General features: G+C 42.1%; 1 protein-coding gene across 2 annotated transcripts; it reads left to right on the forward strand.

The window, feature by feature from the left end:
- The first annotated feature begins 650 nt into the window (after positions 1–650).
- On the forward strand, positions 651–15,129 carry LMLN (leishmanolysin like peptidase). 2 transcript variants are annotated; one of them, XM_075430435.1, is made up of 17 exons: positions 651–814; positions 1,078–1,175; positions 1,271–1,301; positions 2,178–2,260; positions 2,713–2,830; positions 3,663–3,841; positions 4,480–4,585; positions 4,841–4,935; positions 5,780–5,897; positions 7,161–7,268; positions 8,926–9,002; positions 9,621–9,731; positions 10,673–10,805; positions 11,400–11,559; positions 12,341–12,471; positions 13,185–13,395; positions 14,777–15,129. In XM_075430435.1, the coding sequence occupies exons 1-17, from the start codon at positions 674–676 to the stop codon at positions 14,869–14,871; spliced, it is 1,995 nt and encodes a 664-aa protein (XP_075286550.1). In that variant the 5' UTR covers positions 651–673; the 3' UTR covers positions 14,872–15,129. The 2 variants fall into 2 exon arrangements, with proteins under 2 accessions (XP_075286550.1, XP_075286552.1); XM_075430437.1 differs by lacking the exon at positions 14,777–15,129 and adding an exon at positions 14,375–14,529.

A 15,129-nucleotide genomic window follows, 5' to 3' on the forward strand; every position in this document is an offset into this window, starting at 1 on the left:
CTTCCTATCCGCATGGCCCTCGCCATAACCGCATGCCTTGGGAAGCAGCGGGACCTGCGAGGAGCAGCACGACAAAAACCCAGGCGATTTTTATCCCCAGTGGTGGTGGGCGAAGTTTCTTCACTAGGTTCTGCAGCAGAAACGGGGGGACGGTCTGTTGCGCCGTGCTTGCGGGCTGAGAAGCGGGAAGGCGGCCCTGTTGGGTCTGAAAAATGGAATCCCATCCCCGGACTGGCGTGGGGATGGGCTGCGGCAGCGGGCCGGCCGCAGGAGGCCCTTTGCTCCGAGGCAGGAGGGTTTGGAGCCCACGGCCTTCAGCAAACTCCTCACGGCCCGCGGGACGCCCAGGGAGCTCGGTCGTGAGGAGAGGACGGGGGGGCCTCACCCAGCTGGGGACCCGGCGCCCCGGCCCTACGCTGGCTTTGGCGGCGGCCATGCAACCCGAGCAGCGAGCGACGCGACGCGACACGCTGCACGCCGCCCGCCTGACCGCTCCGCGCCCGCCGCCACCCTCACCTCAGCTCCCGCCTGCCGCCCCTCGGTGAGCCGCGGCCAATAGAAGCGCGCCCGTCGCCTCCGCCCCACCCTCTCCCGCGCTCCCCGCTCGCCTATTGGCGGGGGCGGCTGTCAACGGCGCTGCCTCCATGGCGACGCGGTGGAGGGGCAGCCGAAGATGGCCGCCGAGCCGGGCGGCGGGCGCGCCTGGCCTCACCGGCGGTACCGGCCGCTGCTCGCCGCTCTTACCGCTGCGCTGCTGCTGCTTTCCCCCTCCTCTGCCTCGTCCTGTCGCCACCGAGTGCCCACCGGAGAGGAGGTGGGGCCGCCGCGGGGGCTCCTCGGGCGGCGGCGGGGTGAGGGGGGAGGCGAGGGCACCCCGTTTCCCGCTCCTGTGAGGGGGGAGCGTCGGTGCGGCCCCGCACGGCTGCCCTGGGCGCAGCGGAGCGGGGTCTGGCCCCGAGGCGCGGTCGGTGGCGGCGGAGCGTGAGGGGGAGGGCGGGAAGGGGCTTTGCTTGCGGGCGGGGGAGAAGGGCCCCGGGCGAGCCGCCCGACCCAGCGGCCGGTTCCTCTCCCTGCCAGGTTGTCTACCAAGTTCCTCTGAAGGAAAAGCACGTCTTGAAGAGAAACGTGGGTCAGCAGCTCAGGATCAAGATCATGTATGACAGAAGCGTTGAGGAGTGAGTATAACGTTGTGGCAGGGTTTTTTTCCCTCCGTATCCGAGAATGGAAAGCCTATTAACTGAAGCCTGTTTGCTTTGTTTTTTAAATGTAGTCTGCTACCCGAGAAAAGACACCTTATAAAGGTATGTCATGTTTGCTTCCCCGTTTTGTTTGTACGTATCTTATTACATGGATGAAGTTAAGGCAAATTTAATTAAAGGCTTTGAATTCCAGCAATTTCATATTCTCTAGTCCAGGAATCCAAGGCTTCAGAGGAGGCTGTGGGGAGACCTTATAGCAGCCTTCCAGTGTCTGAAGGGGAGAGATGGAGGAAAGTCTTTTTAGCAAGGCCTGTTGTGACAGGACAAGGAGTAATCGTGTTAAGCTAAAAGAGGGGAGATTTAGACTGGATATAAGGAAGACATTTTTTACAGTGAGGGTGGTGAAGCACTTGAACGGGATGCCCAGAGAGGTAGTGGAGGCCCCATCCCTGGAAACATTCAAGGTCAGGTTGAACAGGGCTCTGAGCAACCTGGTGTAGTTGAAGATGTCCCTGCTCACTGCAGGAGGATTGGGCTAGATGGCCTCTAAAGGTCCCTTCCAACCCAAACCATTCTGTGATTCTGTACTGTCATTCTTTGAGGGTTTATGTACAAACTATGCCTCCATTCCAAATACTTCCAATGTTCTGCTGGACGTGGTTTGCTGTATCCCAAGGTGCAAAGGTTTCAGTGAGCAATATGCATACAGTTTTTAAAGCCTCTTTGAAGCTGTACATTCAAATTAATTAATACTGGCTCCCTTCTCTTTTTGTCATTCCAATAACAAAATATGGGAATACTGAAACAAAAGATTTCCTAAGTATACAGATAACAACTGAACTTCTTAGGAAGTCTGGATTTCCGCTGTTCTGCTATACCGCAACACCTAACAAGTTTCACGTAACTTGGTAGTTAATGCTTTTAAGGTGAATTATGTCTGCACTGCTACTGGGTGACTTTTATTTTTGTTCTGTTCAGAACAAACTTTTTCCACAAGCTATATCTTACTTGGAGAAGACATTTCAAGTGCGCAAATCCACGGGTACTATATTACTAAGCAGGTATGTGAAAGTTTGTATATTGCGTTGTATAGCCTTTAAAAAAAGAATAAAATAAGAGCCTAAGACATACACCCCTGAATCGGACCAATGACCCATCTGACCCAGTGGGGGTAGGCAGCAGATGCTATTTGGGGAGAATACACAAATTTGCCAACCTTCCATGATCAGTATCTCCACTTGTTATGTCAGAGGTTTTCCAGGGTATGCATGCTGCCTGTTTCCTTCTGCATGCACCCCCATTTATGAACCTGCTCCTAATCTCTCTTTGAATCTGCGGATACTCTGTTAACAACTGGAAGCATTGTGTCTTCTAGAGCAGAGTGAATAACATTTCTCACTATGGGAGTTACATTAAATATCGGTATTACAGTGTTGTTGGGTGCTGTAAGACTATTCTACAGTTTCTTTTTAATTATAAAACAGTGCTGACTGTCTTTCATGTTTGATTGAAGGCAGTGTGCGACAAACCAGTATTTACGGAGGAAAGCTGACCCTCACAGATACTGCCAAGGAGCCTGCGCAGACCATACAAGATGCGGGCCAGTTATAGTTCCTGAGAAACACCTCCAGGTAAGCCAAGCCATCCAAGTGCTTCTTAACCTTAGAAATATTATTCTTTGTGGAAATTAATAAAAAAGTTAATATCGGTAACTGTGCGTAAGTGACCTGTTTGCAGGAGATCGCTACATTTGAGTAACAGAACAGAACAACTTGAATTAGTGGGATTTTCTTTAGTTTATGCTGTTGAACCAAAAGTCAAGTAAAACTGGCCTGTTTACTGTTCTCTGAGCCTGTGTTACAATGAACTGTACAGAGAAGATGGCATTCAAAGCTTGTTCAGTTGCTGCTAGTCACTTCATTATTCGTCTTGGTCAATGAGACAGATTTTCACAGAACTGATAATAAGTTTTGGTTTTTTTGAAGACCTTACTTGAAGAGGTTATCCTCTGAACCAGGCGCCCAGCGCAGGAAATGCTTCTAGCTTGTTTTCTTGCACGAATTTTTGATTGAACTACAGTATGTAATCAGTAGATTTCTTCCTTTCTCTTTGCTTGAAGTTTCAACTGCAGTATTAAAAATGTACTAGAGTACATATGAAATGCAATTGCTATTTATGTATACTATTTCTGTGAGCCAAAAATTTTTTTAATTTGTAGGAAATAAAGGGTGCTAATATCCAGCTTGGCAGGCCCCCTTTTTTTATTTTTCTTTGAAAGCTGCCACTTTCCTGGTGTCTGTTAAATCAAAAGAGCTAGTCATTTGAAAGTTATTCCTTGGCTCTGGTTTTGTGTACTGTCTTACAATGGGATTTACTCTGGGCTTCAAGCTAATTGAATTTTGTTGTGCAAAATTTTGGTCTTAGCTGAAGTATTTCAATTGTTCCGTTTGAACATTGTCAAAGCAATGCAGGGTGTACAATAAGAGTGAATGGCACTGCGGACCCACCGGCTTACCTGACCAAGAAGGGGTTCGGGATGCTGACTTTGTACTCTACGTTAGTGCTCTCACTACTGAAAGGTGTGGCCATGAAAATATCATTGCATATGCAGCCTACTGCCAACTGGAAGCTGAAATGGATAGGCAAGTATTCACTGGTACAAATTCTTTTTTTAATTAAATTTTTTTAATTGTTTAGACATGAAGTTTAATTGTTTGCCTGTCTTGTGTAGTATAGCAAAGTAGAAGTCATTATTGCAATAGACAAGCACTATACTTGTGTAAAACCACAGAACAATCACAGTGCTTAACTTGCAAAGCTGAGGCATCTAGTTCAAAGCTAGTCTTCCACTGTTATGGCCTAAACTTTCAAGATCCCGCTTCTGTTGAAGTGAACGTCGTACTTTCACAAATTTAAAGGAGGATGCAAGCGGGCCCCACTCATGTGCCTTCTGTTTTTAGTTCGATTGTAGTCATTGTAACAGACACTTTACACCTCTGTAGTGTCTTACCTAAAATTCAGGTCTCCGCTGTTGTCACTAACACCTGTGCAGAATACTGAATACAGAGATGGATCCCGTCCCATCCCTCCCCGTTTCAGCAGTGAACTAGTCACTGTGTTGCAAACAGACTGTTTATTAATAATTGGGGAAGTTGCTTGGAAGGACTTATTTTTACATTAGTCTCCATTTGCTTTTAAATCTTCTGCCTCTTCAATTAAATATGATTTGAATTTGTTAGTATTTTACTGAAAACAAATTAATTGTAAAACTGTGTTCCAGGCCAATAGCAGGATATGCTAACTTGTGTCCAAATATGATTTCAACGCAAGCTCAGGAATTCGTTGGCATGCTGTCGACAGTGAAACATGAGATTATCCATGCACTGGTGAGGGTTGATGTTGTAAAATGTGTTTCCCTGAAGTATGTGCCTGCTTCCTCGCATACTTCCAGCTTGTTGCAAGAGAAGGATGCTTGGTGGAGGAAAGCTCTTGCTTTGCCTCCTTCCGTTTGTGTGTTAATTGCCTGGAGGTGCGGTACTTCCAGTGTATCTGCTGTGGGAGTGATAACTCTTCCACGGCGTTTGACTGTGTGTGTGAATGTCTTACCAAAGGTTTCTGTGTGCTTGGTTTTTGACTTGAAGGGTTTCTCTGCTGGACTGTTTGCATTTTATCGTGATGATGATGGAAAACCTTTGACAACAAGATATGCAGATGGACTCCCTCCTTTTAATGAAAGGTACTTTATTTTTTTTGACCTCTCGGTACTCCCATTGAAGGATGTTTTCACGTTGCCTTTTTAGGATGTATCTTGCCTGTTGAAAATCCAGCGTGATTCCATTATTAGAATGCTTTGCCTTTGCTATGTTCAACCATTGATGTGTGGTGTTTTTCTAGTCTTTCTTTACATTGGCATTAAGCACTTGTGTTATCCACATATATTGCAAACTAAGGCAGGCTTTCATTTATTAGGAGGCTTGGAAGTTAAGCATCGAAATTACCCATGCTTAGAATTCGATTTTTCCTGAGCACCTTACTAAATTGAGACTTGTATTTTCTGTAGTCTGTCAAATGTCAGTTCACTTTTATTTAAGACCTATCATTCAAGGTTTGTTAGTATGCAGAACTGACAATGTGTGTAGTCTGCTGTGTGAATTTTCTGACTTGTTCTTGAATGAACAGTTTGCATTTCTTTCCTTCGTTTAGTTGATGCTATAGAAATGTTCTTCTAGGGTTTTTTTTGAGGTGGAAAGGTAGAGAGCTTTTGGTTTTGTTCACCTTCCTTTTTATAATGGCAGTTCTGAGGATTTTTATGTCATTTCTTACACTGTTGGTAACTAGAAAATACATATTGAGTCTACAGACATCTTTTTAATAATCTTACTTTGGCTTGCGAAATCAGAGTTGTGTGTATAATGGAAGCATATCTTACAAAGGAGAAATGTTGCATAATATATGTAAACTTCAGAAAGCATGAGGAAGTATAGAGATTATTCATGATTCTGTTTTCTTATGGAGATAAATCTTTGGGCAGTAGCGTGTTTTTGTGGGAAAGATTTGTAACCAAAGCGTTGTTCTTACAGTCTAGGTTTGTATCAGTGGAGCAATAAAGTCGTTCACAAAGCAGTGAGGTTATGGGATATACGTGGTGGCAAAATGCTGCGCCATGCTGTTTATCTTCTGATAACACCTCGTGTAGTTGTAAGTGTGGATTAACTTACACTTTTACACTTTGTATACCAAGGTTACCATTACATTCTCGAGTCGTAAATATTTCCTATTTTTTACGAAGTGATAACCTAGCACTGAATACCCTTTTCCTGAAAGTACGGCCCAAAGATTAAGACTGTGTAATTAGTTCAGAGGATATATGCAAAGTAAAGTGGAAAATGATTGGCAGACAGTATGAAATAAATGAATTGACATAGTAAGAGACAATGAAGGGACTGGGAAGTAAATTATAAAAAGTTAAGCAAAACTGGTGTTGAATAGATTCGTTAATCCTACTCTTTACATGTTTTCCTACAGATTTATACAGCTAGTATTCCCACTGCCTTAACAGACAGTGTTGTCAATGCTTTTCTCATTTACAAGTTCGTGCCATCTTCTAATTTTCTCTTTAAAAGCATTGTTTTAATCTTTTTCTAACTTAATTGATTACAAAATAATGCAGTTAACATTTTGTCATGTTTAAAAAGAAATTCCTCAAGTATTCTTGGAAATCTTTCTTGCTTCCCCCATGTCTGACTCTTCCCCTCACCCCCAACAGAACATATGCTTAAGTGTAATAAGTTGGTATTGGAAGTAAGTTACAGTGTTAATCATATTTGGCCACCGATAATCTTTTTGCTTGTTTTAAATCTAACAAGAGCAAACTTGGTTTAATTACCCCTATTCTGAAAATTGGCCATGCTGGTCAAACTGTTCAGAGCATTAAAGGTGCTCCTGGGTAGTGCCGCACTGGCAAAGACGGCTCGCCACTGTAAGACCACAACGCTGTTGTGAAGCCTCTTAAGATTTTCACATATTTTGCAGAAAACACTTCCCCATGTAAAACTAGTTGGCACACACAGCTTCCTAATAGAGAAGTAGTTTTTCTCTGAAATGTTTGACAGAAGCAGGGCTGTAGTGTTCCTACACTGTTTTGGGTTTTCTATTGGTTTTTATTTTATAGCGGTCTTTAGTGTATGCATGCTGTTCTCAGCTAATTCTGTTGCTGTTTTATTCTTGTAAACTTCCATCGTTTATTTCCAGGATGAGCAGACAGATTGTTAGGCTTGGTTTTGGGGTACTTGCTGGCTTAGTCAGCCTCTGAGTAGGAGAAGTGTTTTACATTTGGATGAAAACAAGATGGTAGAAAAAGAAATGCTGAAATAATTTTAAAAGATAATTTTAGAACATTAGGACTGCATACGGGTATCCATCCCAACATTTTGAGAGTGGTGTTAAATGTTTTCTTTCTAGGAAGAAGCTCGAAAACATTTTAATTGTCCAATTCTAGAGGGAATGGAGCTTGAAAATCAAGGTGGCATGGGTACTGAGCTCAATCACTGGGAGAAGAGATTGTTGGAGGTCAGTCCTGATACTAGGAATGGAAGGGGATGTGGGAATGTCTGCTCCCCCCACCTTTATTTTTAGGTTTATAGCAGTACCTACTAGAGCCTTGAAAATGCAGGTGTATCAAGCCTCACTGGAATATATCACAGGCTGTACTAAACTGCAGATACTTAAGTGTCCAATTTCTAGATAAATCTGTCTTAGAGTGTGACTTTGAGGGAAGTTGATTACTAAAAAACTAAATATCTCTTACTTTTGTCTGCCATTTACGGTTTTGAGAAGATGTGCTCCCTTTTTCGGGGAAAAGGGTATTCCTTTGAGTCAATTCAACTTTATCACCTTCTGCCTCTGATACATCAAATATTTGGTTGTTCTGTCTATTCATTATCTTGGCTTCATCTTTATTCATGTGCCCTGGGGTTAGCTTTTGCCATCTGTACTCCAGAACTTCATCTGATCAAGGAAACACTTCTCTCCTGACATTTGAGCTATTTTTTACTTACAATTTTGTGTTTTGTTGTATTTTTGGCAGAGATACGCTTTCTAGTTATTGTTGTATGTACTGAGGTAAACATGAAGTGAAGTGCTTCAGGACAGGCTATTTTGAGGAAGTAATCTTGAAAGATGCATATTTCTTGAGACCAAAACTGGTAGCTTTTCCTACTTTTCAGTAACCTCTGGTGTGGAGCGGTAGTCTTAAAGCCAGCTGGAAAGGCTGCCATTAGAATGAGGAGAATTGTAAGGATTGGATAGGATTAGCAAAAAGGAGGTAGTTACTAGTCTCTTGGACACCTTTCCAGAGAAAGTTTGTATCTGGAAAGTAACACATATAGTTTAGTTTTGGTCTTGTTCCAACTCTCGTTAATATTGTAATGATAGCAAATTTGGCGCAATTAAGTCTGCTGGTGCTGACTCCTCCTAAGCACACTAGCGGAGAGGGAAGGCTGGAAAACTACGCGTTTTAAAGAAATAATAGTAAGTTCAGTAACAGAAATCCCAGAGTTGTGTGATTAAGGGTGAATGACTTGCTGTAAGCCTGAAGTTTGTCAGATGGAAATGACTGAGCAGGAAAAAGACATGGGTGTTACAATTGCCAGTTATAAGATGATTAGGAAATTCCAAGGTGAACGGACTTGCTCTTTGAGGACAGTGTGAACTTGCTTATTTTTAAAGGAGATGGAAAATTCCACTGCCACACTGCTAAAGCTTCCTTTGGAGTGCTGTGTTCCTTTAGCCATGTGTCCTGTGCAGCTCACTCCTGAAAAGGACTACTAGAAATTCTACAAAAAATAAAAATCAGTCTTGCATAAGAAAATTAAATAAGCTTGGCTTTCAGCTTACCAAAAGAAGACAGATGATGTGGTGTAATTGCTACTGAAGAATATGCTAGAAGAAGGAAGAGTTTTATTTTACCTGAGGAAAAACGAGTACGCAGTGGTCATGAATAAGGTATAGCTGGAATTTGGAACGAGGTTTCTGACTTCTAGAATTGTGAAGCTGTGTAGGGTAGAGTGGGATGGGAGTTGCACTTTTGATCCCTTTTATGAAAGGTGCTGGGATGTGATTGTCAATAGTAAGAAGGGACTGGAAATAAAATGATTTTTCTTAGGAGGCATTTTTTTACAATAATGATTTTCAGTGCCTTGCTAATAGTAACTGGTGTAACTTTCAGAATGAAGCAATGACTGGATCCCATACACAGAATCGAGTCTTCTCCAGGATTACCTTAGCATTAATGGAAGACACAGGGTAAGAATAAGAATGGGTGGGGGTTTTTCGGTTCATTTGTGTTTGGTTTTCATTGTACTTAATTTTATTTGGGATTGATGCACTTGTGCTTATCCATCTGCAACGCAGTAGATTATTGGCATAGTTAGCATTACATTAGGCAAGGAGTTATACCCAGTATGTTAATTTTTCTTCATATATTTCAAAACCCATCCATTCTTGATGTAGTCTTAAAAAACATGCATTGCGATGCATAGTAGCATTTGTAGTGTGTTTATGTTTTTTCTTATTGTAAGTCTTCTCTTGGTTGCGTGCAGTACATATTATTTTTTCAGCTCTTCTCGCAGATATAGAGTGTAAACAGTCTAAAATTTCATCTTTCCATGTGCATTGGTCCTTTGCAGGTCACGATGCATTGCTATTGAACAAATAAGCAATAAAATTTTCTTTTAGTTCATTGTGACTTGAAAAATAGTGGAATTGTAATATATTTTGTTACGGGCAGAAAGGGATGCAGTTTCCCTTTTTCGTCACTTGAAGACCTTAAGGCATAGTATGAAGTTCTTTGAACGGCTGTTTTATTAATCAGAACGCTAATTTTTGAAGTAACTGGAGTCTCATTTCAAAATAACTTTACAGCTGGTATAAAGCAAATTACAGCATGGCAGAGAAATTAGATTGGGGACGCAATAAAGGCTGTGACTTCGTAATGAAGAGCTGTAAATTCTGGATCGACCAAAAGAGACAAAAGTAAGAATACAATCTTTCTAAAAAAATAAAGAGGAAACCCTGATGCTTGTTTACATTTGTCCTTCGAATGCAACTGGGTACAAAGAAGTAGAGGTAGATACAGATTAACAAGGAATGCTGTCCTAAGTACCTTCAGAATGCACGCGAGGAGGAGCACCCCACCCAATAAAGACAGAGCCAAACATCAGAGAGTGTAGAACGCAGTTACATTATAAGAATGAGGAAGAACTTATTCCCTCTGAGGGTGACGGAGCCCTGGCACAGGCTGCCCAGGGAGGTTGTGGAGTCTCCTTCTCTGGAGATATTCAAGACCCACCTGGACAAGGTCCTCTACAACCTACTGTAGGTGACCCTGCTTCAGCTGGAGGGTTGGACTAGATGACCCACAGAGGTCCCTTCCAACCCCTACCATTCTGTGATTCTGTAAGAAGGCGGCTGTGCTTTAGAGAGGAGGGGAGGGACTTAATCTAAAAGTGTTTGCTTTGTTATTTTGTGCCTTTTAATTGGAAATGCAGCCTGTGTCATTTTTCATTACTAGATTGTACTTAAAGCAACTGAAGGAGATGATAGCCGTCTTCAAAACAAAGCCTTCCTAGTTTGTTCGTTACAGTCCTTACGAGTTTCTAGGACACAGCTGCAGAGTGGGCCTGTTTTGCTTGTGTGTTTTTTTTCTTTGAAGTTTACAGAGCAGTGTCATTGAAACTAAGTAGGTGAGTGTGTTGCAACTTTGTTTGCTGGCTTGCTATTCTTTAAATTAGAAAGTTCATAACCTGACAAATAACAAAAATTAGCCTCCAGAAAAGAAGTCAGTGTTTCTTTGTGTGATTGACTGAGCGTGGGGGAGAGTGGGAACAGTCAGTCTTGGCAGACTGCTTAGTTAAATTATGAAAAGCAGTTAAAGTGATCTAATGTGATTTTTATTCTTTTTTTTTTTTTTTGAGGAGGCAATTAATCAGTCCATACTGCGACACTTTGAGGAGTAATCCTTTGCAGTTAACCTGCAGACAGGATCAAAGAGCAGTAGCAGTGTGCAACTTGCAGAAGTTTCCAAAGCAGTTACCTCAGGAGTATCAGGTATAATGGGTCTTACTTTGCCAAATAACTGAGTTCATTCTTGTCCTTTGCAGCCAGGTGACTACGGTTGTTCATTTGTTTCTTCTGAACTAGTAGATGAGAGTAGATATTGTGAAAAATGTCTGCTTAGTTTATTATAAGGACTGTGGAGGCTGAAAAAAAGCCTTGTGGTCTTAATACAACAAGAAGGATGTCGCTTGGCCAACTAACCAATCATCAGATGGAAATGTTGCTGTGTAACAGAGGTCCCTCAGAATGTTTTGTTTGGGGTATTTCTTCACCCAGTGTGCTGCCTTGTGTCACTGCACACGAAGGAATTTGTTCTATTTCATCCCAGAGAATGCTGTGATTGTGGGGTGGAGGGGCAGGGGAAGGGGTGAGGAGTGATACGTGCAAATGTGAATCTCTCTGCTTTATTTAAGTATTCTTAAATACTTCTGGCTAATCTGGTTCATGGGTATTGTAAGTTGCTGTTAATACCATTCCTGAGTAGCCATAGCTGATTTCTTACAGCTGTGGTGATTGGTTCTGCTTAAAAAACAGCTGTACACTTGTCTTTGCACAAACTATTTCACTACCTGTTTTGTTTTGCAGTATTTTGACAATCTTAATGGAGTACCAGTGGAAGAATTGCCTTATTATGGTGGCTCAGTAGAAATTGCTGACTATTGTCCCTTTAGTCAAGAATTCAGCTGGCATTTAAACGGTGAATTTCAACGCAGCTCAGACTGTAGGATAATTGAAAACCAGCCAGGTCAGTTTTCAGGACTTCAGTATGGTATTTGAGAGACTGCGTTTGTTAATCTGGAATGGATTTGCTGTATATCCAAGCTAATTGGATGTGAAATTAGTTTTACACTACTGGCTGCGTGAAAGCTGTGCTGGGGTGAGAAGCACAGCACAACTACCTTGTACACCTAGGAAGGAAACACATCTAGTACAAGAATTGCGTAAGAGCTGAACAGAAGTTAACCCCAAATGATCCAAATATATGTCAAGGAGTGGGCATTGGTTGGTTGTTCTTTGAGTGAAAAATAATTCCACTTTCCACCTTTGTAGATTTTTTTTGTTGTTGTTGTTGTTGAAGGGAAGGAGCTTTGTGAATTACCAGAACGTGAGGTTGTCTCCTAGGGTACTGCATGAATGTTCAATATTGTGGAGCTCCAGAATGCTGTAGGGTATTATCTGTCTGTGCAGTTGTATCAAAACCAAATAAACAAACACCCCGTGCCCTCGAGCCAGAATCAGCCGGCACTCCCTGGGGGCAAACGTAGCCACACAGCTCTGATGGAAGGTGCCTGCTTTTTTTTTTTTTGGGGGGGGGGGGGGGGGGGGGTTGTTTGTTTGTTTTGGTTTTTTTTTTGAAATCTTGGGTTTCTTCCCACTTTATATTCAAGATGATTAATGGTCTGAGAGATTCCAGAAGTAAACCTTGAATTGTGTGTGCAGACATTGACTAATTATAGCATATTAAGTTGATGTGGACATTCTGTTCCCCTAGTAAGTTGCAATTCAGTGCATTCTTGCTCCCTTAGATCCTGCCAAAAATTACGGTGCGGAGAAATACGGACCAAACTCTGTATGCCTCATTCAGAAATCCGCTTTTGTCATGGAACAGTGCAGGAGGAAACTCAGTTACCCTGACTGGGGTAGTGGGTGTTACCAGGTAAGCATGTGTTGGGTTTTTATATTTTTAACATAGCACTAGAGGGGGAAGTCGGACATAAAATGTAGGCTGTGACTGTTAGAACTTTGCACCTGGACACCATACATGATCATCTCTGCCTTAAATCACTAGATTACATGACATGCTTTGGAAAGAAATACCTTCTGACCGTAAGCCTGTGGTTTAGACAGTGCATCGAGTTAAGCGTGTGACCACTGGAATGGCTTGTGTGCTACCTCCAGGCTGGCTAGGGCCTTGTCTTACCCCTGTGATGCTTTCTCTACAGCTGAGTAGGAATACTTGCAATCTTCTGTTGTTGAAGCTTAATGTTAATTAGTCACTCTGATTTTTTCAAAGGTGGAAAGCACTGTGCACATGTTGCTTATTTTTCATTATCCACCTCAGGACTATCCCACTAAAGGTGTCACTTCAGCAACAGCATAGCTCTTAAAAAAGGTGGTCCTTAGCAGAAGCTGAATTTTACTTGTTCTTGGTCGATGATCTACGTAATTGCACAAAATAGTACAGTCAGTGCTTTAAGGCATTCTTGAACCAAATAGTTGTCTGAGTACATGAAAATATTTGCAGTTAATCTGTGCTGTAATCCCGGCTACTTACTGAATGTAGTGTTTATTTATTGAAGGAACCTCCAAACCCCAGAACATTTCTGATAAATCGTGATACCGACTTGACTTTCATTCTTTTATTTTAAGGTTTCTTGTTCTCCACAAGGGCTGCATGTTTGGGTCAAGGACACCGCGTACCTGTGCAGCCGCTCAGGTCAGGTGTTAACAGTGAGCATTCAGATGAACGGCTGGATACATGTTGGGAATCTGATGTGCCCAGCCTGTTCGGACTTCTGCGACTCCTGCCCCCCAGAGAGGGATCCTCCTGCTGCTAATTTAACAAGAGCTGCACCAATCGGTAGGTTGCCTTCGCTGAAGTGAAAGTTAATTTAAACATCTGAAAACACTAGAGATTTGTGTCAGCTCTGACTGTTGGGGAACAGGAAGGTAGAGCTGTGGCCTGGCTATTCTAAGATCCTAGGCATAGGTGTTAAAAGAGGATGGCAAAAGTGCTTTTTGCAGTCACACAGGATAGTGGCTAACGTAGGAGAAATGTGTCTGAAACATAACTACTTCATGTCATGTCTCCTTCTGGTAATCGTCCCAGAAATCTAGCTTTAGCCTAGCAGCTTACCAGAAAACCTGATCTGTGTTTTGACGGCCACATCACTGTTACAACCTTCAAAATTATCACCTTGGTGGAAACAGAGTTCTCATTTATTTTAACTTTCCATTGACAATGTTAATGCTGTAATCCAGAACACGAAAGACAGGTGTCAGTTTGCTTTTTGAGGGAGGAAAAAAGCTTAATTTGCTGACTGCCAGTTAATGTTTTGTCAAGAGCAGATGGCTTTCTAAGCAGCCAGTTGATTAAAGAGAACAGTCTTTACAGTCTTTTGCACTAGTGGCTTATTTTTAAGCCTTTAACCAATTATTTATTTGTTGGATGTGCTGTGTCTACTGCAGTTTTCAAGCAAAAAATAAGCCTGTTTAGTTTACCTGCACACTCAATTCTTTTTTTGAAGTACTTCAGTTTGTGTGTACCATTTCAAATAGTTTTGTTTTGTCTCGGGGATGGCAACATTTCGGTGGTTGGTGGAAGGAGTCCTATAGGTTAGATTTTGGCATGAGAAAGTTTCTAGCATCTGTTTGAATTCATGCTTGGTATTTCTCACATACACGAGTGTGTGTATATATTTAAAAAGGTTTTTATTTGTGCAGATTTACTTTTGTGTCTGTGGTTTTCTGAAGTTTTATGGCTGTGTGATTACCTACCAGAAGGGCAAACTCCCTAATTCCTGTATTCTTTTTTGTTGTTTGTGGTTTTTTCCTCCCAGTCTTCAGCTTGGTGGTTTGTGGCTTGGCTTTTGATCTGGCTTACAGCCATACAGATCCACAGTACTAACAAAATGGGCTTTGGAGAGTCTGTGGTTCTGAAGTGCTGCTGCTCCTCAGTCATGCCCTAGGGAACTTCCTGCTCTTTTCTTGCAATACCGATAAATTTTTCTCATTTGTTTTCATAATTGCTGTTAGTGAAGGAATGCAGAAATTAATTTAATTATAAAGGGAATAATCGTGTGCTTTGGTTGATTTGAATTGTAGCCTTGAAAGCTAGAATAAATCAGTGCAGATTACTGCAAACATATTTTTGCTCTTTGGTGTTTTTTTAGTGTTCTCTTTGTTATTTTATCTTGTCTTTAAATTTATAAGCTTTATGGTGTTTTGTTTTTTTATTTTAGACTTGTGCTCCTGCTCATCTGGCCTGGTTGTAACCCTGTGGTTATTGATGGTTAACTTAGTTCCCCTGCTGACAGGATTATTTCTCTGCGGATAAAGATAGCACGGGGCAAGAAGTTGTTCCAGGATGATACAGCATCGTGTTGTACTCCTTACTGTGGAGCACTGAGTTTTTTGTCTCTGCAGGCAGCTGTCTTCTGCTGACCCTCGTCTCTCCTGGCCAGTATCGGTGCAGACAGTACTCACAGAGGTACTGACAAAAGCAGCCAGAGTTTGAGAGGAGGAAAATTTACCGTGTCATCTCCAAAAGTGCCAGTATTTTCCTGAATTGCAACCTTTGATTTTTTTTTTTTTT

The sequence above is a fragment of the Opisthocomus hoazin genome, chromosome 9 (assembly GCF_030867145.1).
Source record: "Opisthocomus hoazin isolate bOpiHoa1 chromosome 9, bOpiHoa1.hap1, whole genome shotgun sequence".
NCBI classification, from domain to species: domain Eukaryota; kingdom Metazoa; phylum Chordata; class Aves; order Opisthocomiformes; family Opisthocomidae; genus Opisthocomus; species Opisthocomus hoazin.

Coding starts and splice junctions, on each gene's coding strand:
- LMLN (XM_075430435.1), top strand. CDS start 674: ATGGCCGCCGAGCCGGGCGGCGGGCGCGCCTGGCCTCACCGGCGGTAC. Junction 1,302..2,177: donor AGAAAAGACACCTTATAAAG/GTATGTCATGTT, acceptor TGTTCTGTTCAG/AACAAACTTTTTCCACAAGC. Junction 5,898..7,160: donor TGATAACACCTCGTGTAGTT/GTAAGTGTGGAT, acceptor TTTTCTTTCTAG/GAAGAAGCTCGAAAACATTT.